This window comes from Mesoplodon mirus (assembly GCF_964341445.2).
Source record: "Mesoplodon mirus genome assembly, chromosome: 7".
Taxonomy (NCBI): domain Eukaryota; kingdom Metazoa; phylum Chordata; class Mammalia; order Artiodactyla; family Ziphiidae; genus Mesoplodon; species Mesoplodon mirus.
Genome location: NC_138983.1, coordinates 83,049,339 through 83,071,794, shown reverse-complemented (window position 1 = coordinate 83,071,794; position 22,456 = coordinate 83,049,339). Strand labels below are relative to the sequence as shown.

The window sequence follows — 22,456 nt, the reverse complement described above, 5'->3', positions numbered from 1 at the left end:
ACCGAAGAGTAGCCCCCGCTCGCCGCGACTAGAGAAAGCCTGCGCACAGCAACGAAGACCCAACGCAGCCGAAAATAAGTAAAACAAAAATCTTAAGGAAAAATAAAAGAATTCTCATTGTTGTGCAACCATCCCGACCATCCATCTCCAGAATGTTTTCATCCTGTCCAAGTGAAACTCTGTCCCCATTAAACACTGACTCCCCATCCCCCTCCCAGCCCCTGACACCCACCACTCCACTTTCTGTCTCTCTGAATTTGACCCGTCTGGGGACCTCACAGAAGTGGAATCATGTAACATTTGTCCATTTGTATCTGACTTATCCACTTAGCTTAATGTCTTCGCATGTCATCTGTGTGGTAGCCTGTGTCAAAATTTCCTTCCTAGACCCCAAAGCCAGTGTGGACAGTACACAGTACACAGTGAGTGAGAAGGAAATAAAACCGTGGGTCTGAAGAAGTTCAGATGTTTGCCAAGTGCAGTGGGAAAGCAGTGAATGAGAGGTGTCCTGATCCAGTTTGCACTGAAAGGGGAACAATTGATTTTGGCTGCTGCATAAATGGATGGGGTGGGGATTCAGTAAGAGTGGAAGTTGGGAGACCCAGATAAGGTTAGGAATTTGGCGTGGTAGTCCAGGAAGACGATGTCTGAGAAGATGGAGAGAAGTAAACAGGTTCTCTGTATTTGAAGGGAGAATCAGCAAGGCTCATCGGGGGATCAGATTGCGGGGAGGTAGTGGGGCGCTGTTCTGTTTACTCTGTGTGCACGTGTGTGCTTATGCCTCTACTGCTGAGACTTAATTGTTTCTACAAAGAAACACTAACCTTTCCTCTTAAAAGTGGAATTGTTAAATTTTCACTGTTCATACAAAGAAATGTCAATCTTTGAAAAATACATAAATGGTCTTTGTATCAATTAGAAACTTTCCTTCCTGTTTGTGGGTGAATAATATCTGTTGTGTGAATATACACACTACATTTTCTTGATCCATTCATCTGTCAGTGAACACTTGGTTTGTTTCCACATTTTGGCTCTGAATCTTGCTTTTGAATTATTGTTTGGACTTTGATGAGAAGTATCTGTGTTGTTCAGGATGTGCCCAGAGGTTTATTCTGTCTTCTGATCACTTCCATATTTCTAATTAGCCCTAGCAATGCATACATAGAGTCAAATCAGTTCATCCAAGGTGCAGGGACTGAGTGTCTCTTTGGTTTGCACTCGTGGACTTTCTGAGATGTTCTAGGTCTCAGAGGCCGTGCAAAGAGTGTCTGAGGTCCTCCAGAGCTGCCACAGCCTGGCTCTCCTCAGGGTCTGCACTGCTGGGAAAAGCACTGCTGCTTGAGGACCTGTGTCCCTCTGCTGTAGACGTTGCATTGTTAGGAGGCAAATGAATTCAGATTTGCGTTCCTCATGCTTTCAACCATCACAGCTGATTGGGTCCTTGTATAACAAAACAGAAGTTCACTCTCCCTCTTGGCTAACAGGCTTTCAAATATTAGAAGGTTGGTATTCTGTCCCCATGAAAATTTCTCTTGTGTACTGTGAAATACCCTGATTGCTTTATCTAGTCTTCAGATCTGGATTTGCATAATCCCACCCCACCGCACCTTGTCCAAATGTGCTACAGTCGGGTGGGACCCATCTTAAGATGTGTTGGTATGTTGTCCAAAAATGGCGTAAACAGCCCAGATTGAATGTGATGTTGTAAGTGAGCAGGACCTTGTGGGGCCTTCCTGGGACGGATTCTCCCCATGTCTTCTGCCTGCTTCTTGTCTTTAGAAAATTTTAGCCTCCTAGCCTTCCGTGAGTTGGAAACAAACAATTTAATCAGAGAAGGGAGAAAGTGCCAAAAGCAAGGAAAAGAGTCCCAAAAGACCAAATAATACTAGTGTAGCCGTTAAACAAAGTCAAGGACCTTTAGTTCCTCCTCAAGGGCTGTAGATACTGTTCTGAGCCACGTCCTTGGAGCTGTTTTGCAGAGACTGAAGCCCCCAGCAGGGGGGAGGAAGGTAACTGCATGCTGCCCACAAGCACGTAGACCCCAGACCAGCTGGAACCAGCCGGTTGATGATGTTGACCTCAGATTACCTCACCACCAACCAATCGGAAGAATGTCCACAAGCTGACCACACACGCCTCAACCTCCTCTCCCTCACCCCACTCGTTTGTAATTCACTTTAAACATTTTTTAAATTTTATATTGGGAGTATAGTTGATTTACAGTGTTGTGTTAGTTTCCGGTGTACAGCAAAGTGATTCAGTTATATGGACACAGATATCTATTCTTTTTCAGATTGTTTTCCCATTTAGGTTATTACCGAATTTTGCTTTTTTTTCATGGTGCTGTGTGGCTTGTAGGATCTCAGTTCCCCGACCAGGGATTGAACCCGGGCCACGGCCGTGAAAGACCAGAATCCTAACCTCTGGGCCACCAGGGAACTCCCTAGGTTAATACAGAATATTGAGTAGAGATCCCTGTGCTCTACAGGAGGTCCTTGTTGATTTCCTGTTTTATATATAGTTGTGTGCATATGTTAGCCCCAACCTCCTGATCTATCCCTCTCCCCCACCTTTTCCCTTTGGTAAACCTAAGTTTTTTTTCTATGTCTGTGAGTCTGTTTCTGTTTTGTTAAGAAGTTCATTCATATCACTGTTTTAGATTCCACATAGGAGTGATAGCATATGGTCTTTGTCTTTGTCTGACATCCTTCACTTAGTATGATAATCTCTAGGTCCATCCATGTTGCTGCACATGGCATAATCTCATTCTTTTTTATGGCTGAGTAGTATTCCATCACACATATGTACCACATCTTCCCTATCCATCCCTCTGTCGATGGACATTTAAGTTGCTTCCATGTCTTGGCTATCGTAAATCGTACTGCTATACATATTGGGGTGCATGTGTCTTCTTGAATTATGGTTTTCTCTGGGTATATGCCCAGGAGTGGGATTGCTGGGTCCTACGGTAGCTCTAGCTTTAGTGTTTTGAGGAACCTCCACACTGTTCTGCACAGCGGCAGCACCAGTGTACATTCCCACCAACAGCCTCACCCCATCTGTAAACACCTTTCCCTGAAAGCCACTGGGGAGTGGGGGCCTTTTGAGCCCTAGATACCTGGACCCCTTGCTTGTTGCCCTGCCATAAACGTGGCACTTTCCTTCACCGTGACCCGTGTCAGTAGATTGGCTTTAGTGCGTGCGGGCGAGTGGACCCAAGTTTGGTTCAGTAACAGCGTGTTTGGAGATAAGCAAAACTATCACCTCTCCTCCTCTCTTTTCCTCCTGTGGATGCAGTTTAATATAACAACGGCTGTAGCTCTCGTGCAGAAATATCAGTAGGGTGAAGCAGAAGTGCTTCGTCAATACAATCCTTTGGGCATGAGAGTCACGTGGAGAAAATATTCCAACACAGATGCCTGGACCCAGCCTCACAGATTCTAATTCCACAGCACTGAGCCAGGGCCTAATTTTAACCTTCTCAATTGACATGCTTCTGATTTGGAAATGACTGGGTGGGATGTGCCACCCAGGCTGGTGCAGTAGGGGGTCTTCAAGGCGTCGTTGAATGCAATAAGCAGGAGGGAGGTGAACCGTGACCTGGATTTCAACCAGGCAGCCTCTGTCAGGGCTGTGGCCGGGCCATGGGTCCACAGCTGAGCGGACGTCTGTGTCAGCCTGCAGTCCTCCTGCCAACGGGTCCGTGACAAGCCCTCCGGCGGCCTGGTGCTGCTGCGGATGAGCAGCCCTGGGATCGGAGTTCAGCCCAGGCACCTACCTGGTACATACATAGTGCATGTGCTTGTGAGGAAACCGCCCTCTCCACCAGGAAGCCTGGAGCACATCCTCCCGTACAGCCCTCAGAGGGGACCAACCCTGCTGACACCTTGATCTCAGACTTGCAGCCTGCGTAAATGTCGGACAGTGCATTTGTGTTGCTTAAGCCCGCCAGTGTGTCGTATTTTGTGACGCAGCCCAAGTAAACTGCTACGACCTGTATTTTGAATAAGAAGGAATTCACATGAGACGGTCACTTTCCTGCTTCCCCTGCCTTTATTTTTTTAATTTTTATTTGTAAAAAATTATTTATCTCTCTTAGGCTGCATCGTGTCTAATTGCAGCACGCGGGCTTAATTGCCCCGTGGCGTGTGGGATCTTAGCTCCCGGACCAGTGTTCCCAGGCTTTGAACCCACGTACCCTGTATTAGAAGGCGGATTCTTTACCACTGGAACACCAGGGAAGTCCCTCCCCTGCCTTTAAATTAAGACGTGTCGCTGAGCTTCAAAGAAGAGCCTGTCCTTTTCTGTTAGATTACAAACTTGAGTTTTCTTCTTAAACATTGCGTTTCCTGGTTGTGGTAGATGTGTTAGTGTTGAAAAAAATGGTTGAGAGACTTTAAGAGGAAAATGATTTTACAAATCCTGAAGATGGGTGCCAGTTATCTTGATAAAATTGGTATGTTAAGAGACCCAAAATAAACAGGAGAAAACACAGGCAACTACTTAGGAAATGCAGGATGGGAAAGGCTTCTTCAAGTACAGTGTCCAAGCTGATGAAAAGTATGAAGTGAAAGTGAAAGATTTGAACACAAAATATCTTTTTAAGTGTCTGTATAACAGAATGTGAGAGTAAAAAATTAAGTTAAAAAGATAACAGGGATTGACAGATACACACTTTTATATGTAAAATAGATAAACAGTAAGGACCTACTGTATAGCCCAGGGAACTATGTTCAATATCTTGTAATAACCCATAATGGAAAAAAGAACCTGAAAAAGAATACATATATTCTTACATAAATACATGTAACTGAGTCACTTTGCTGTACACCTGAAATATTGTAAACGAAGTATACTTCAATAAAAATAGATAAGTGACCAAGTAGGGAAAATATCTGTATTTAATAGAAATGCAGATACAAAAAGAGAAAGCTTTATATTGTAAATCTCCATATATATGAAGAGATCTTAATGAAAGCAAACTAAAAGGTGGCCATTGCTGCTTCTGGTCAAGGTGAAATCGCAGGGTCCAGGTTTACCCTCCTAGCTTCAACAACTTTAAAAAGGGGGAAATGTATGAAATGACAGTTTTTCACCTTTTGGAGAGAGGGGTGAGTCGTGAGAGACATCAGCTCACTGCTGGACATCCTGTTCATTGGGATGACTCTGTACTTATTATTCCCTTTTTTAGAGCATTTCCTCAAGACAACTTGTAATAGAAAGACTTGCAGAGAGTGTCCAGGGCAGGGGGCTGGGGAGCCCAGCATGTCTCTGGGCTGGAGGGATAGAGTGAGGTGTTGAGGTGGGCACAGCAGCTGGGGTTCACAGGCCACCCCAGTCTTCTGCTGAGACACGGTCAGTGCACGTGGGTGAGGTGAGAACTGGAGGCCTGGTGGCGTGCTCATGGGCGCACTGCCCTTCCAAGGCGCTTCCCAGCAAGGTACTCCGTGTAGCTGATGTCCTTACGTGGTGAACTTGGAAAATGCGAGAAATGCGCCCTGGAGGTTTGCCAGGCTCAGGCTCAGAGGAGGTGTGGTCGCTGTCATTCCCACACAAGCAGCATTTCATCAGTGAGAATTCAGGCAGAGGCCACAGTCAGCAGCAGCAAGAACTGGAAAAGACCATTCTTGGCTCTAAGCAGCCACTTCCAAGAGCAGTTTTGGAGAAGCACACATTTTGTGCAGGATTCATTTAATGTGGCAGTTCAGCTGGGGAAATCAGGAATGGGTTAGGTGCTTATTCATTTGCATGAATCATCACTTCTTATTTCCGTTTTTAGAGGATTTCCTCAAGACGCTTGTAATAGAAATACTTCCTCTGTCCTTTTCGTAAGTATCTAAATCTTTTTAAAAGCTAAATCAGTCTCTTGCCAGCATTACAACCCAGGAATGTTTATGTTAAGGACCTGAGAGCTATCTTCTTTATCTCTCTGTCACCAGGGGAGTTTAGGCTAGGTGTTAGGCACTTTCCTCTGAGCTATAAGTACGTGCTTGTCCTAGAGATAGGAGAAGTTGTCTTTCTCCTTTGGATAAAGGGTATTAACTAGCATGGACAACCACCGAGATGACCAGGTGAATTTAGGATGTACTCTGAAAGAATGTATGCCATTTTTATGGTGGTGTCAAGTCTATTCCCATGAGGCAAGTTCCCGTTTATCTTGAGAACCTGTATGCAACAGATTTTATCTGCTGAGCTATAAAAAAAAAGGTGAGGTTGATTTCATTTGCACAAACATTAGTGGTTCACCTGTGGGTGCACAGCACAGTCTGGTTTAATGGTTATTCAACAGTAAAACCGTTTTCTTTATCTCTACATTTGTGGAGAGGATTTTCTCGGTTGGCGAGAGATTTTATTTTTATTTTTATTTTGTGTGTTCGTTAATTAATTAATTAATGAGACTGTGCTGCGCAGCATGCGGGATCTTAGTTCCCCAACCAGGAATCAAACACGTGCCCCCTGCAGTGGAAACTAGGAGTCTTCACCACTGGACCACCAGGGAAGTCCCTGGAGATTTTATTTTTAACTTTTCCCCTAGCAGCTTTTAAGGAACAGTTGGCCAAGAACACAGTTATATTATTTCACCCCCAGTGATAAATAGTGATAAATCATTACCCTTCTGATTCCATTTTTGAAAAATGATATTTTTACCTAACATAAACAGTATCCTCTTTAAGAGGTAAGATCCCAGGTATCTGTTTTCTGTTTTCGGTTTGTGTGTACGTTCTGATTTTCGTAGTTTTTAATGTGTTGGTTGTGTAATCTAAACAGCTACAGTTTCTATTTTCCTTTCCTTCCGTGGGCAATATTAGTTTGTGTCATGGCTGGGCATTTATTGTATTCTAGGATTTGAATGAAAGTTGTAGCGTTTCAGTTAAGCGAACATGATACCCTCCTTCCCCTCTCCTGGTGGTGGGGGAATCTCAGATGTAACCCGAAATGTCCCAGGGCCGGGAAGGGACCAGGGACCCTGGAGACCATCACACAGCCCCCACTTGAGGCCACACCTTTCCTTGATCCCTAACAGGAGTGAAGACAAATGGGCAATGGAGTCCCTGGTCCAGGCGGCACACCCTCGCAGCACAGCAGCACTTGAGCGCCAGATGAGATGGAGACATTTCATACGCTCACTATCTTGACGGCACGGAGACTTCTGGGAGGCTTCTGGAGTCCGGGTACTTGTCCCGCGCTCCTGGCGGGCTTTGGCAGGCGGACTTCGGGCGTCCGCCTGCGCAGGTGCGCCTCATGATGTGTGCGTGTTGGCGCACGCGCACCGTCGCCGCCCCGCCCCCGCTTCCTGTGCGTGCCCAGGTCGTCGCTGGCCGTGGTTCCCCCGTCTTGGCCTCTTGCGGGCGAGCATTTCGAGGCCTGCGGGACGGTGCGCTGTCCGGGCCGGCCGGCAGCCCGCGGGAGCGGGCTGTGCGGGCGAGGGTTTGCGTGGGCCGGGCGGAGGCTGGAACTGTGACCTCCGAGCTCGAGCCGTGGAGCCCGCGTTTGGGCCGGAGTGGCCGGGCGGCCGGCGGCGGTGCAGTGCCCGACCATGTGCAGCGCGGGGCCAAGCGAGGTCCCGGGAGGGACGTGGGCCCAGAGCCGGCTCCTCTGGCCCAGTGGTCTCGGGAGGCGGAGCGGAGGGACCCCGAGAGAGGAGCGCGCCCGAGGAGCAGCCCCCGGACCGGAGCCTCGGGAGCCCGCGGGGCCGGTGAGCGAGTCCCGACGGGGTAGGTGTTGCGTTTGCAGGCCTGTAGTTGGTTGTGGAGCCTGCGGCCCTTGAAGAGCAGGGCTTGGGGTAGCCCGCCCTGGGCCCCGCGGTAGAGCCACCTGGAGGGTTTGACCGCTTCCAGGAGGTGGAGGGGCCGGGCTGGAGGACAGGGCCTGCTGCTCCGGATGGGGTTCCCCTGGGACTTGTGAGCTCTGGGTGTCCTGGGGGAGCAGGGTCCACAGGCTCGGCCGGGACGTGCCGCGTCTTCCCCTCCGTCCAACCCCGATCCTCCACCTCCTCCTCGTCCTCCCCCTCCTGTCGCCCTGTCGGCATCTCGCACGTGTGTCTCGAGGCGCGTCAGCACCTTGGTTGTCTACTGTAAGCGTCTGCCGCCCCCCTGGGTTGTGCCCTGTGGAGTCGCCCAGTGTAATCGGTGCAGGACGAGTCTGCAGGGCTTCTGTCCTGCTGCCTCGGGTGAGGAAGGAAGCGATGGGGCCTGAGGAGGGAGATGACTTGTCCTAGACCCTCACCGGGTGTGCACGTGGGGTCGCTCACAGGACTCCAAACTCCTAGGGCAGGTGTTCTGTCCACTTAAAGTCAGTTTTAATAAAAGATGTTTTTGAGCGTCGCACTTAAGTTTGTAAAGTTTGTACAAATCATTGCAAGACTGAAACGCACCTGAGTGTGTTCCTTTATTCTGGGTATCCTGTGGATTTTCTGATCTAAGTTGTTAACAGACTGAGAAGAGATAAACTATAAGCGTTTTTTAATTTCATATTTAATGACGGAGGTTTATTTTAATAGGATTCAATGTACACTCGCTACGGAAAAATAAAGTATCCCCTCAGGTACCACAGCCACGTGGGAGCTACAGACCTGAGGGTGGTTGCTCCCTCCTTATTCTCACAGGCCCTTCTGAAGGTGAAAGGACGGGTCTCCCACAGGTGTCTCTTGTGGAGCGCGAGGCGGGTGCTCGTGCATCCCGAGCCGCTTCAGTCGTAGCTTCACTGCCTGCGTTTTCCTTCTCCAGGTCCGCCTCCACTGTCACAGTCCTGCACGTTGTTCCAAGAGCAGCGGAAAATGAATCAGCCTCTGGTGAGTTTGCTGTTTATGTGTTTACCTGCTGCTGTTCTTTTGTGATAACACCTTGGGAGGCGAATAGTTCAAAAGTTAAAATGGGAAAGTAGGAGTAGGTAAAAGATGTGGTTAGACAAAGCGTAGAGGAGCAGGTCAGCACCAAGTGTTTCTGGCACGTTCTACGTGTAGATCCCAGGATCCTCTTAGAGCCACAGTACAAGCCTCGTGTTCTTGACATTTGTGGCAAAACACCATCCCTTGCTTGACTTACACGGTCCTGCCGAAGCTCTTTTGTTCTCGAGCATTAAAAGGTTTCCTTGAGGATCCCGCTGTAGGCCGCGAGCCTTCCTGAGCAACAGCCCCTAACGTGTTGACGTTGGTGCCTTCCTTGTGCTTCCTGTAAGCCGAGAGCGTGCTGTCCAGGGAGCACTCAGTGCATATAACTTGTCTGTTCAGTAGAACACCGTTGTCACATAGGTACATTGTTTTCAGTGCTCAGTCGAGGGATGCAATGAGGATCATCTGGAAGAACAGCCTTGTCACCCTTCCAGTAAATTGAGCTCTTTGTCTCTTACAATCTCAGAGGGTCGCGTTACACACCATGCAGTGAGGTCTCTGGCAAAGATTCTTGTTTCCCAGCTGAATTGTATCGTGCAGCCTGCGGTCTTGGTTCTGCCCCTCCACGGAACCTGATCCGGTTGAGGTGACCTGGCATCCAGCATACAAAGCAGTGGAGATTTGCCAGTCGTCACCTCAGACCACTGTCGCCTTGCCATCTGCAGAGTCTGCTCTGTTGGTTTCTGTGACAGATCTCTCCTTGCTGTCTTCCTGACTGATTCTTTCTTCCGCCCTCTTTGTGTGTTGTCTTTTCACCCTTGGTTCATGACTCTTCAACCCGTCTGATCTCACCCTCTGGTGCTTTTCACCTCCAACTCTGTCGGTTCTCCCACCTGGACCAGATAGATGCCTCTGTCCAGCCACTTGCCAGCATCTCTATGGAGTTGGTCCAAAGGGCACCTCGGATTACTAGATCCAGTAGATCCAGAAATGGTTATTTACAGCTCCCCTGCCCCTTGCCTTGTCCTGTTGTCCCTGGCGACTCATCGTTGCATCATCCAGCCTGTCACCTGCCCAGAAAAATGAGTTCATTCTAAAGGCCTTCTCCATCCTCTGTTACCACGTTGTAGTGTGAGGCTTGTTAATGTCGTCTTCTAAATGTTTTTTATTCGTTCTCCTTCATCCCATACTTGCTACCATTAAAACAGCTTATCTTTTCATTCCTGTAGTTACAGAAACGTTTCTTCTGTGCCGCTACCTCTTTCGTCCAGCAGCTCAAGTGTATTCTCCACGCTGAGTATTTCTCCTAAAATATGAATCACAGCATTTTGTCTGCATGTGGGAAGCACTTTAGAGGTTCCCTGGGTGACTGGACAAACGAGGTTGCCGTTCTGTGGAGCCATTAACCATCGAGCCCAGCACTGGGGGGAGATCGTACCTCGCTGATGATGCGTTTGGATGGATCTGTGGGGTAAAATCCTGATCGGAGAGGCTTAGGAGAGAGGAGTGGGAGAACTGGGTTTGTTCTGGTTCCAACTTTTTCAAGACATTTTGCTGAGACGGGGAAAATAGAAACTGGACAGTAGCTGGGGTAGGAGCTGAGGTCCGGGGAGGATGTTGTGTTGTGTTGTGTTGTGTTGTGATGGGAGAAATAACAGTGGGAATGATCCAGTAGATGCGTGTGGGGGAGGGGAGAGCTGCTGCCCGTGGTCCTGGAGTGGGGAGGGGATGGCTGAGCAGGGTTGCAGGTGGGGAAGCCCTCCGATGGCTTCTCTGTTCTCAGGGGAGCAGCTCCTCAGCTGAGGGTGAGGGTGAGGTTGGGGGTTTGAGGGGAGAGCAGAGCTCTGGGGCCCAGCTCCGTCGTGACCATCAGCACACAGTGCGTCCAGCTGGGAAGACTGCACTTGCCTCCCTGCCTGAAAAGCCGTCTCCTTTCTTAAATGTGGGAGTAATTACTCTCTGGGGAGCCTGTGTAATTACATGGGTGCTTCTCAGCTCAAAGCGAATTGAGTGCCAGTTCTGGCCACGGACATTTTCTTCTCTGCTGATGGAAGGGTCCCCAGAGGAAGTGTCCTGCTTGCCTGGCTCTTGGCCTCGAGGACCCTTCACACCATCTAGTGTTGTGTCTTTTATCTTTGACATAAGCATCAAATGTCTTCAGGTTGTGCATGTGATCTTAAGAAGCAATTCCCTGCTTCCAGGAGCTTCTGTTCTCCTCGGGAAAGGCACTTCACAGACGTAATTACAGGAGAGGACGGGAATCCTGCCCGTCGATACGTAGGGAACTCCAGAGTGCTGACAAAGCAGAGCCTGCTTTTATTTATTTATTTATTCATTCATTTTAATTTTTTATTTGTTTACTATTTAACTTATTCAGTTTCAGCTGGGTTGGGTCTCTGTTGCTGCGCGCGGGCTTTGTTCTCTAGTTGCGGCGAGCGGGCGCTACTCTTCGTGGCGGTGCGTGGGCTTCTCATTGCGGTGGCTTCTCTTACTGTGGAGCACAGCTTCTAGGCATGCGGGCCTCAGTAGTTGCGGGTCGTGGGCTCAGTAGTTGTGGCACGCAGGCTCTAGAGCGCAGGCTCAGTAGTTGTGGTGCACGGGCTTAGTTGCTCTGCAGCATGTGGCATCTTCCCGGACCAGTGTTCGAACCCGTGTGCCCACCATTGGCAGACGGATTCTTAACCAGTGTGCGACCAGGGAAGTCCGAGAGCCTGGTTTGAAATGCATTGTCAGAGCACGTGGCTCAGTGACTCGGGGAAGGGGGACGGCCCTCAAGTGCCCAGGACTTGGGTAGCTGCAGAGGTTGGCGAGGCTCTCAGAGCAGCGTGAGGTGGACTGGATGAGGCTCCTGAGGTGCTGGTAAGGACCTCCCTCCTTAGGATGTGGGCCTCCCGTCAGGAAAAGCGGGACGTGAAGGCAGGCAGACCCTGAGTTTGACTGAAGAGCCTCCCCTCTATGCTGGTTTTGGTTTCTTCCTGTGGAGAAACTGAAACGTTGTAATTGGGACAGTGAGTCATCTGCTCAAAAGATGTCATGTGTAGAGACTGTGGACGGCATGAAACGCGGGGTGGGGTGCGGTGGGTCAAGTCAGGGGGACTCTGGGCTCCAGCGCGATGCCCGACAGGAAGGGGCGAGGCCGCGGCGTGTTCCCGCTCATCCTAGGCCCCGGTAAGCAGTATGGACGTTCCCTTGGGGTTTTTCTGAATCGTGAATGAGGTTGAGCGTATTTTCACGTGCTTAGAAGCCGTTTCTTCTTTTTAATTGGTAGACAGTCTTTAGAGCAGTTTTAGGGCTATAGGAGAACCAGAATCGAGCAGACCGCACTTTCCTATACCCGTCCCTCTGGGTTCCCTCCTTTGGTAACATCTCTGGCCTGTGTGGCGCGTCATCTCAGTGATGGCTCGGCATTGACACCTAATTCTCCCCTGGAGTCTGTAGTTTATATCAAGGCTCACTCTCTGTGTCCTACTGTTCAGGTTTGGACAGGTGTGATGACCTGCAGCCACCACTGCAGTGTCACCCAGAACCATTTCACTGCCCGAAACATCCCTGGGGGCCACCTGTTCACCCGCCCAGTGCCCCCAAGCCCCCAACAGCTGCTGGTCTTGTTACTGTCTGTGTATTTTTGCCCTTTCGAGAATGTCACGTAGTTGGAGTCCTTCATTCTGTGGTCTTTTCAGACTGGTGTCTTTCTGTTTTTGTATGAAGGGCCTGTTCATGTCCACTGCCCGTCTTACTGCCCCAATGCTTTCCTGTGGTTTTTTTTTTTTTTTTTTTTTTTTTCCTGTGCGCGCGCCTCTCACTGTTGTCTCCTCTCCTGCTTCGGAGCTCAGGCTCCGGACGTGCAGGCTCAGCAGCCATGGCTCAAGGGCCCAGCCGATCCGCGGCATGTGGGATCCTCCCGGTCCGGGGCACGAACCCGTGTCCTCTGCATCGTTTGGCAATGGAAGGCTTCCAGAAGCCTCCCCCTTCCATTGCAGCTGAGGAAGCAGCTCCTCAGCTGAAGGTGTGGGTGAGGTTGGGGATTTGAGAATAGGCAGTTGGAAGAACTCCTCAGTCTGGAAGACACGATGTGGGAGGGAATCTGAGTAGCTCATGTAACGTGTGTATATTTTATTCACTAAATCTTGAGTTAGCTCTTAAGATTGAGAAGAAGCAGCATTAGGGAATAATAAGCGAGCTGTCCTCCACATCCTAAGACACGGTACCAACTGAGACTATAAATCTGCAGGTCCAGATTCATTCACAGATGGTAGGCTGATGGGAAGCTGTTAGCCAGAGTTAGGGGGTTAGGGAGCAAATCCCCAACTTAGATTCTGTAGAGGGTAACGACCTGCCTCTCTCATGCAGGGGGAGATGGAATTCTCAGCTCGATGCCTCAGGACTCCGGTCCGTTATCATAGCTGTTCTAATCTGTTTCTGAAGTGGTCTTTTCTACAACATTGAAAAAAGTGACTGCATTATCCTGAACATTTTTATCAAGTAACAAATCAGCTGATATAAATGCATAAAGTTGGCTGAAAGCAGGCCAGGATTTCAAAGCCCCTTCGGCATGTCTAGGTTGGGCACACGTCATGGAGCCTAAGAGTTTATTTAGATGGGGAATCTTAAAAAGCTGCGACTAAAAGTGACCATGAAATCATCCAACTTTTAAGTTTGAAAAAGGCTCATTCTTTTTCATATGTAAAAAAGCATTAACTGAGTCATTAAATGAGCTTTTAAAAAAGCCTCCTGTCAAGAGAGTGACAGATACAGAACTTTAAACCCATGCCTCTGGGGCCAGTGCTCTTTCTGTCATAAAATGTTTCTCCCTAACATTTGATGAATCAAAACATACACACACACACACACACACACACACACAATGTTAAGACCCAGTGTTCACTCTTCAACTTGCTTTCAACCATATGGAAACTTTATGGATTGAGTCTTTCAGATATTATTTCAGAGCAGATAAGCCAAACACTATTTCTCTCACCTGGCTCCAAGCACTGTTTAGTCTTCTCCAACTGGGTGTAATTATTCACTAGGGATCTCACCTATTGTTCAACACTCAAACTTGTGATGGCCATGCTGTGGACTCCATTGTCTTGAGAGGAAGGTTTACACACCAAAACATTTGGGTGGGTGAAAGGAACACAGGAGAGGAGACTAGAGGAAAGGTATCGGTAAATATGTAGTGAGTTGTTGCTCTTCTACCTTGATTATGCCTGAATGGCTATTTTTATTAACATGAGCTTGTGCTACATGCTTGATGCATGACACACGCAGACTCCCTTAACTTAGAACATAATTGTGGCACATGTATCTCCAGCTACAAATATAGATACCAAAGAGCCTAAGGAGCTCTGAGAGTCACATACCTTCATTTATTTTTTTGACTTTTTCTTTTTTTGTGAGAATTGAATAGAAATAAAAGCTAAAAAATATCCCTTATTCACCTAGCAATTTCTTCTTATCTTCCTTTTCTCAGGTAACATCTCTAGGAATCCTCCCATACCCAGGAAAAGATAGTTTCTCCTGCTCTTTACAATCAAAACCCCCTGGGCAACCCTTTCTCATACCTTTTATAGTAGAGTGTTGAATTGTGGATTTACTTGTCTGAATCTTCTTTAACCTGTGAGAAAATTGAGTGCAGGGGCTGAATCTTCCAACAGTGTATCTTCCAGTGCCAAGCACAAAAGAGTCAACTGACATGTAGCTTTAAAAAAAAAAGTATCTTGTACATATTGTAAGTGTTCAATACATTTGTACATCAAGTACATGAAATAATCAAGGCTGAGAAATATGATAGGAAAAAATTAATATTAAGGAGGATTTATAAATGAGTAGAAAGGGGATTTTAGGGAAGAAATCATGGTTTAAGATTATTGGTTTTTTTTAACCTGGTATATGTTGCGGATTGCTATACAAGAAAAGGCAGTTCAATACTTTGAAAATGTGTGAAGTCTGTATTCATTAGTTCATCAGCTAAAATAAGGTGGTATGCCCATAGCTGCTCATCTTTCAAAAATTTTCATAAATGTCAACTTGTTGAAAATATTTTTGAAACTAATTTTTCTTTACCTTTTAAATTCTCTTGGAATTAAACATGGTGATTTACCACTAAGACCTTCAAGATGTATTAATTTATTTAGGCCACCATAATAAATTTGAGAGAGTCTTTGTACAGAGATGCATTTTAAAAAACACAGTTAATCACCCAAAAGTAATTTATAAAGGAATTCAAATTTTAACCATTACTCATAAAAAAAAGGTGAAAAAAGGAATTAAATTCATAAAAAGTTGAACATTCCTAAATCTTCATCCCCCTACTCAATTTTCTTGTAGTTCACAGTGCTGCAGAATTCCTAATGCAGAAATCCTCAATTATATCCAGCACTTTTTGGCTTTTCCGTTTTCTTTACAAACCCTCCATTATTTTCTTTTTCTTTTTTTTAAATATCTTTTTTGGAGTATAATTGCTTTACAATGGTGTGTTAGTTTCTGCTGTATAACAGAGTGAATCAGCTATATGTATACATATATCCCCATATCCCCTCCCTCTTGCGTCTCCCTCCCACCCTCCCTATCCCACCCCTCCAGGTGGTCCCAAAACACCGAGCTGATCTCCCTGTGCTATGCGGCCGCTTCCCACTAGCTCTCTAGTATTCTGTACTTGGTAGTGTATATATGTCCATGCTACTCTCTCACATCGTCCCAGCCTCACCTTCACCCTTCCTTGTGTCCTCAAGTCCATTCTCTATGTCTGTGTGTTTATTCCTTTCCTGCTCCTAGGTTGATCAGAACCATTTTTTTTTTAGATTCCATGTATATGTGTTAGCATACAGTATTCGTTTTTCTTTTTCTGACTTACTTCACTCTGTATGACAGACTCTAGGTCCATCCACCTCACTACAAATAACTCAATTTCGTTTCTTTCTATGGCTGAGTAATATTCCGTTGTATATATGTGCCACAGCTTCTTTATCCATTCATCTGTTGATGGACATTTAGGTTGCTTCCATGTCCTGGCTATTGTAAATACAGCTGCAATGAACATTGTGGTCCATGACTCTTTTTGAATTATGGCTTTCTCAGTGTATATGCCCAGTAGTGAGATTGCTGGGTCGTATGGTAGTTCGCTTTTTTAGTTTTTTAAGGAACCTCCGTACTGTTCTCCATAGTGGCTATACTAATTTACATTCCCACCAACAGTGTAGGAGGGTTCCCTTTGCTCCACACCCTCTCCAGCATTTATTGTCTGTAGATTTTTTGATGATGGCCATTCTGACCGGTGTGAGGTGATACCTCATTGTAGCTTTTGATTTGCATTTCTCTAATGATTAGTGATGCTGAGCATCGTTTGATGTGTTTGTTGGCAATCTGTATGTCTTCTTTGGAGAAATGTCTGTTTAGGCCTTACGCCCATTTTTGGATTTGTTTGTTTGTTTTTTTGATATTGAGCTGTGTGAGCTGCTTGCAAATTTTAGAGATTAATCCTTTGTCAGTTGCTTCATTTGCACATATTTTCTCCCATTCTGAGGGTTGTCTTTTCGTCTTGTTTATGGTTTCCATTGCTGTGCAAAAGCCCCATAGCAGTATTGTGAGTGTCACTGAAGCAGACTTGGGTCCACTTATCCACGTGCAATAAACCCAATCTACTGACACTGGGTTGTGGTGAAATAAACTGCCGTGATTTATTGTAAGGCACCATACAAAGAGTCCGGGACAGCTAGTACTCAAAAAGCCTCATTTTCCTGATGGGTTTCAGCAAAGTGTTTTTAAAGGCAAGGTGAGGGAGGGGAGTCCCAAGGTATGTGATCAGCTTGTGCACAGTTCTCTGTTTGGTTGATGGTGAGGTTTCAGGACAGTGTCACAGGGGTTAACGTCATCAATTCTTTGGCTCCAGTAGGCCTGGGGGCTATGTGCTCATGGTCATTAAGTAGTTAACCTTCCATTTGGTGGGAGTTTTAGCATCTGTAAAGCAGGAAATGTGCATCAAATACTGTTATCTATGTACTTCAGAGAGGAGCTAAAGTAGAGGATATGGGGGAGGGTTCTATCCTAGGAAGGCCCCATAGGGTCCTCCTCTGTTACATGAGCCCTGATGTTCTTTCCAAAATCCTCTTAAAGTTGAAGACAGACAGATTGGGTTTCCATTTTTTTGCTACCAAAAGCATCCTAACTTATACACTTGGCATAAAAATACTCTACTAATTTGGTACCTGCTCAGAGGTCTTGCTCAGGGCTGTACACAACTCCAGCTTGTGTCATTCACATTGACATTATTATGAATGGTACCCACTGGAGTTGTGCAGTCCCCAACTTTCATAGTTGTAAAACGCTGTGCTGCTTTGTATCTGCTCATCTTTCCAGCTCCCCTTCAGTTGTCTTACATATGTGAGCTACAGTTGAGTCAGTTCCAACTACTTTTGCTCTCCAGAGGAACCATGGTATTACTTGGGCTTTTTGTGATCACTTTGTTCCCAATGCCAAATACAGATTCTTCACAGTTTGTTCATCTGACAGAGTCGTGTTTATTCTTTGATGGTCTTCTCAGATATCACCTTTACTCTAAAACTTTTCTGGTCACATCATTTTCCTGCCATAGACCCTAGGCACTCATAGTAAATGACTTTATCAAATGTAAACATAGCACTTTGTGTACATTTCTATCAATGCATCTCATGATGGTTTTATGTTAGTCTTCTGTACTGACCTATGTGCTTTTTGAGCAAACAGATTTTTCTAATTGTGGCCTAGTAGAGGAAACCCTAGCACACAGCAGATGCTTAAAGGACTCTCTCTTTGTGGACTGTTTAATGTATTCATTAACACTCATAATTAACTGAATGAACCAAATCATTTAATATTTACAGTTTTCCACAGCAAGATCTTTTTCGACCCACCGCCTAGAGTAATGAAAATAAAAACAAAAATAAATAAATGGGACCTAATGAAACTTAGAAGCTTTTGCACAGCAAAGGAAACCGTAAACAAAATGAAAAGACAACCCTCAGAATGGGAGGAAATATTTGCAAACAAAGCAACTGACAAGGGATTAATCTCCAAAATATACAAACAGCTCATTCAGCTCAATATCAAAAAGACAAACAACCCAATCAAAAAATGGGTGGAAGACCTAAATAGACATTTCTCCAAAGAAGACATACAGGTGGCCAACAAACACATGAAAAGATGCTCAACATCACTAATCATTAGAGAAATGCAAATCAAAATGACGGTGAAGTATTACCTCATACCAGTCAGAATGGCCATCATCAAAAAATCTACAGACAATAAATGCTGGAGAGGGTGTGGAGAAAAGGGTACCCTCCAACACTGTTGGTGGAACTGTAAATTGGTACAGCCGCTATGGAGAACAGTATGGAGGTTCCTTAAAAAACTAAGGATAGAGCTACCATATGACCCAGCATTCCCACTCCTAGGCACATATCCAGAGAAAACCATAATTGGAAAGGATGAATGCACCCCAGTGTTCACTGCAGCACTATTTATAATAGCCAGCACGTGGAAGGAACCTAAATGTCCATCAACAGAAGAATGGATAAAGAAGGTGTGGTACATATATACAATGGAATATTACTCAGCCATAAAAAGGAATGAAATAGTGCCATTTGCAGAGATGTGGTTGGAGCTAGAGATTGTCATACAGAGTGAAGTAAGTCAGGCAGAGAAAAGCAAATATTGTATAGTACCATTTATGTGTGGAATCTAGAAAAATGGTAGAGATGAACTTATTTGCAAAGCAGAAATAGAGTCACAGATGTAGAGAACAACCTTATGGTTACCAAGGGGGGAAGGGGTGGATGGGATGAATTGGGAGATTGGGACTGACATATATAACTACTATGTATAAAATAGGTAACTAATGAGAACCTACTGTATATCACAGGGAACTCTACTCAGTGCTCTGTGGTGACCTAAATGGGAAGGAAATCTAAAAAAGAGCGGATATATGTATATGTATGACTGATTCACTTTGCTGTACAGCAAGAAACTAACACAACATTGTAAAAGAACTATACTCCAATAAAAATCAAATAAAAATTTTAGAGTTTTCAATCCCCCATTATCACATATATCCAGATGCAGCAATATTTACTTCTTCTATCAGTTGCCAATGTCAACTAAAAAAACCCAAACAATAGCAGCATAGTAAGGAGAAACTTTACTCAAAAGGGTAAGTGCAAGGAGGGGCCTATTGCAATTGGGGGAGGAGAACTATTGCATTAGGGAGAATGCTGTGACCCTAAGATCTGCAAGCCTCTCAGTGGTTAATCAAAAGGGGTTTTTCTTCTCTTGAGAGGAAGTAACAAGGGTATTAAGGGTAGGGTGTGGGCAAATGGGATAAAAGAGTAGCTTGAGTGGGTGGTAGATCAGAGAATATTTTACCCTGAGGTCAGCCTGTTCTTAGGAGAGATTATCTGTTGACTCAGTCTGACAGTGAGTCCGAGTTCTGGAGCCTGGAGGAAGGAGTGAAACTTTACAGTTTGATTAATAAGCAGTTTGTTCCAATTGATTAGTAGGAATAAACACTTCAGATGATAATTTATGAGACAAAAAAAATGGCAATTTGGAATATCTTTGTCTGGCATTGCCATAGGTAAACAAGAGGAGGCATCTGTGGTGGTTCTTAGGAATAAGCTGTTTTCCACAACACAAAGGGCAGAGGGATATCTTAACTTTTGCTGTTTTCCAGGATTCGAGGGCTCAGGTAAAATTCCACATTGTCACTAATAATAGTTTTCAGTATCGAAGGACACAATTAGACTATATAAAACTTTATTTTCTTTTGCAGTGGTCATCACACAGCCAAGCAAATGTATCCACTTGTTAAATTTAATTACCTTTTATCTTAGAGAGTTCCCCCATATTAAATAGGTCGGAAATTTTTATAAAGAATCAAATATTGCTTTCCTGTCTGAAAAGTGTGGACTGAGTATCAGAGACTTATCAGATTCCTTGCAAGCTAAAGTCACCTTCATTCACTTGATAAGACTGTAGAGGGCACAGTTGGACTGAAACAAAGCTTGAGTGAAAGAGTGTGAGAACTTTATTACACCTAGCTAATACCCAAATGTGTGCTGTCAGTGATTCATATCTGCCTTTCAGAGCAAAGGTCTTTTAAAAAATCTTTTTGAAAGAGGGTTTTCTTATTTGTCACTTTACTTTCTTTTTAATTAATCCTAACAACATTTCATGTGAGAAAGTGTGTTTGAAGAGATAGAATTATAAATGAGTCCAGCATTATTGTTATAGTCCCTGTATTAAAATGTTACTGTAAGCTAAGGCAAGGAAGTCAAAGATAGTAGATTAAGAGAAAACTGCTGGGGCAATGAGCAAGCATTATTAAAAACAAGTGACAGGTTTGTATTACTCTATTGGAAGTAGCATATAGTAGTGGAAAGACTAAGGAATTAGTTGGGCTATCCGTAAGCTATCTGAAGCACAGCTTTTCCAAAGCTAAGTAAAGTTTTCTCTAATCATCAGCTAATTTGTGGTTTCAAAATCCTGTAGTGTTCTTGATGCAGTTACCACCAAAATGAAGCATGCCCTTCTTCTTAATGGTCTACTCCTCCCCTTCCTTGTACTATATGTGCAAAACAAATGACATATACGAACTCTTTATGTTCTCTTTTCACCCTGCTTTCATTCCACATTGCACCAAGATTTCATTTTCCACATCAGTAATGGCTTTATAATTTCCAAATTCAAAGGTTTTTCTTCTGTCTCATTTACCTTAAAATCTCAATTGCTTTTGATGTTTTGCTCCTCACAGATGACTCTTATCTTTTTGCTGTAATTGTGTTGACTATGTACTACCTGTTACTCTTTTCACATATTTAGCAAATCAGTTTGTTACTTTGAGTGCTTCTTTTTGATTTTTCCCATTCCACTATTTTGGGAATTCACCATACTTCTGTATTTTGTGTGCTGGTTCTCCTCTATCAGACTATTGATTGAATTTTATGTTTCCAGCTAAAACCTGCCATTGGATTGGCTATTACCTCAGTGGGAAATGGCTGTGGTATCCATGTAATGTACTCTCACTAAAGCCCCAACTTTGTATTGCTAATTGCCTTCTAAATATTCATAAATGGATGTCTTGCTATTCCTTGAAAGATAGCTATTCAAAATCATTTTTCTCTCCAAACCTAGTCCCGCTTTTTGATTTTCTCATTCTTCTATCTCTGCCATAGCCTTTAGATGGAAAAAAATTTGACTGTTTTTTCAACTAACACTCTGTAGGCTCCTTGCTAGCCTCCTAGGCCAGGTCTTTGGGCCAAGGTAACTAGTCTCTGGATCCATTAGAAAGTCCAAGGGGGCAGAATTTTCTTTATGCTTTGTTCATTAATGTAGCCTAATCACAAAGGATGATAACTAGCTCAATTAATATTCATTAATAAATGAATGAGCCCAAGTACCCAAAGTTAGGTTCTCCTATTATTTATTTTACATTAATTACCAGATGAATATTTTTAATACCACTTTTGTATTGCTGCTTTTCTGATCAGAAACTTCATTTAGTCTATTTTGTCTCTTTTTTTCTGACTTTTAAGATTGTCCATTTTTCTATTCTAAGGAGGTCCTAAGAAAGTGAATTAATGTTGTGGGTAAGAGTGAACGTACTGGAGTTAAACAGCCTGAGTTTGATTATTGTTCTTTCATTTACTAACTGGGACAGGTATTTAATTTTTCTGTGCCTTGATTTCTACGTCTTTAAAATTGAGATAATGATCACTGGATTGATGTTAGGATGAAATAAGTTAGTGCGTCTTAAGCACTCAAACAGTGCCTGGTATTTAATGAATGCTCAATATGCATTATTATTATTATTATTATTAACCTCTACATTTGAAAAGCGTCTGTACAGTCAGTGACATCCAGATGTTTAATAGAACATATCCCATCTTTCAAACAAAATTTTACATGTAATCCCAATAACTTTATGAAATACAAAATAAGTGTGGCTTTGATTATTTGTACCCTCCGCTCTTTCATAAACTCATAAATGTCCTTGACAAAATCCCCAAACTCCAAGAACTACAATTTAAAAACCCCTGGTCTCAGTAACTTTTTTTCTTTTTTTTTAATATTTATTTTTTTGGCTGCACTGGGTCTTAGTTGTGGCATGCGGAATCTTAGTTGCAGAATGTGGACTCCTAGTTGAAGCATGCATGCGGGATCTAGTTCCCTGACCAGGGATCAAACCCGGGCCCCCTGCATTGGGAGCACAGGGTCTTACCCACTGGACCACCAGAGAAGTCCCTGGTCTCAGTAACTTTTGATGTAAGTATTTACTGATTGACTAAGTCATGTTGAAAACCATTAGATTGTAGAAAGAGCAGGCGTTTTAATAATACATCTATTATATTGCCTGTCTCAAGTGAGGGTATTGTAAGACAAGGAAGTTACATTTGAAAATATTATGTAACACAGACAATTTATATCTATTTTAGTAAATTTAGATCAAAGGAATAAACTTTTTTTATAATAAATGAGGGGTAAGTTTGAATTACAAATCATACTTAAGGAATCAAAGTGTTGTGTTATTATAATTGTCATATATAGAATAAATTATTTGCCCTTTGAGCATTTGGAGATGACTTAAAACATTAT

At 44.4% G+C, this 22,456-nt stretch overlaps 1 protein-coding gene and 1 long non-coding RNA gene across 2 annotated transcripts in view; both read left to right on the top strand.

Moving 5' to 3' along the window:
- Nucleotides 1-7,365, top strand: part of LOC309808703 — an 83,337-nt gene extending 75,972 nt beyond the window's left edge. Inside the window, exon 3 of the long non-coding RNA XR_014294779.1 lies at nt 7,025-7,365. This is a non-coding gene — a long non-coding RNA (uncharacterized lncRNA). The remainder of the gene's footprint in view (nt 1-7,024) is intronic.
- An 11-nt stretch (nt 7,366-7,376) lies between these two features.
- LOC309808010 (uncharacterized protein) overlaps nt 7,377-22,456 on the top strand; it is a gene marked incomplete at its 3' end in the record, with an annotated part of 87,712 nt that continues 72,632 nt past the window's right edge. Inside the window, exons 1-2 of the mRNA XM_082628024.1 lie at nt 7,377-7,715; nt 8,727-8,791. Coding sequence (XP_082484150.1) covers nt 7,538-7,715; nt 8,727-8,791 — 243 coding nt within the window. The 5' untranslated portion in view covers nt 7,377-7,537. The remainder of the gene's footprint in view (nt 7,716-8,726; nt 8,792-22,456) is intronic.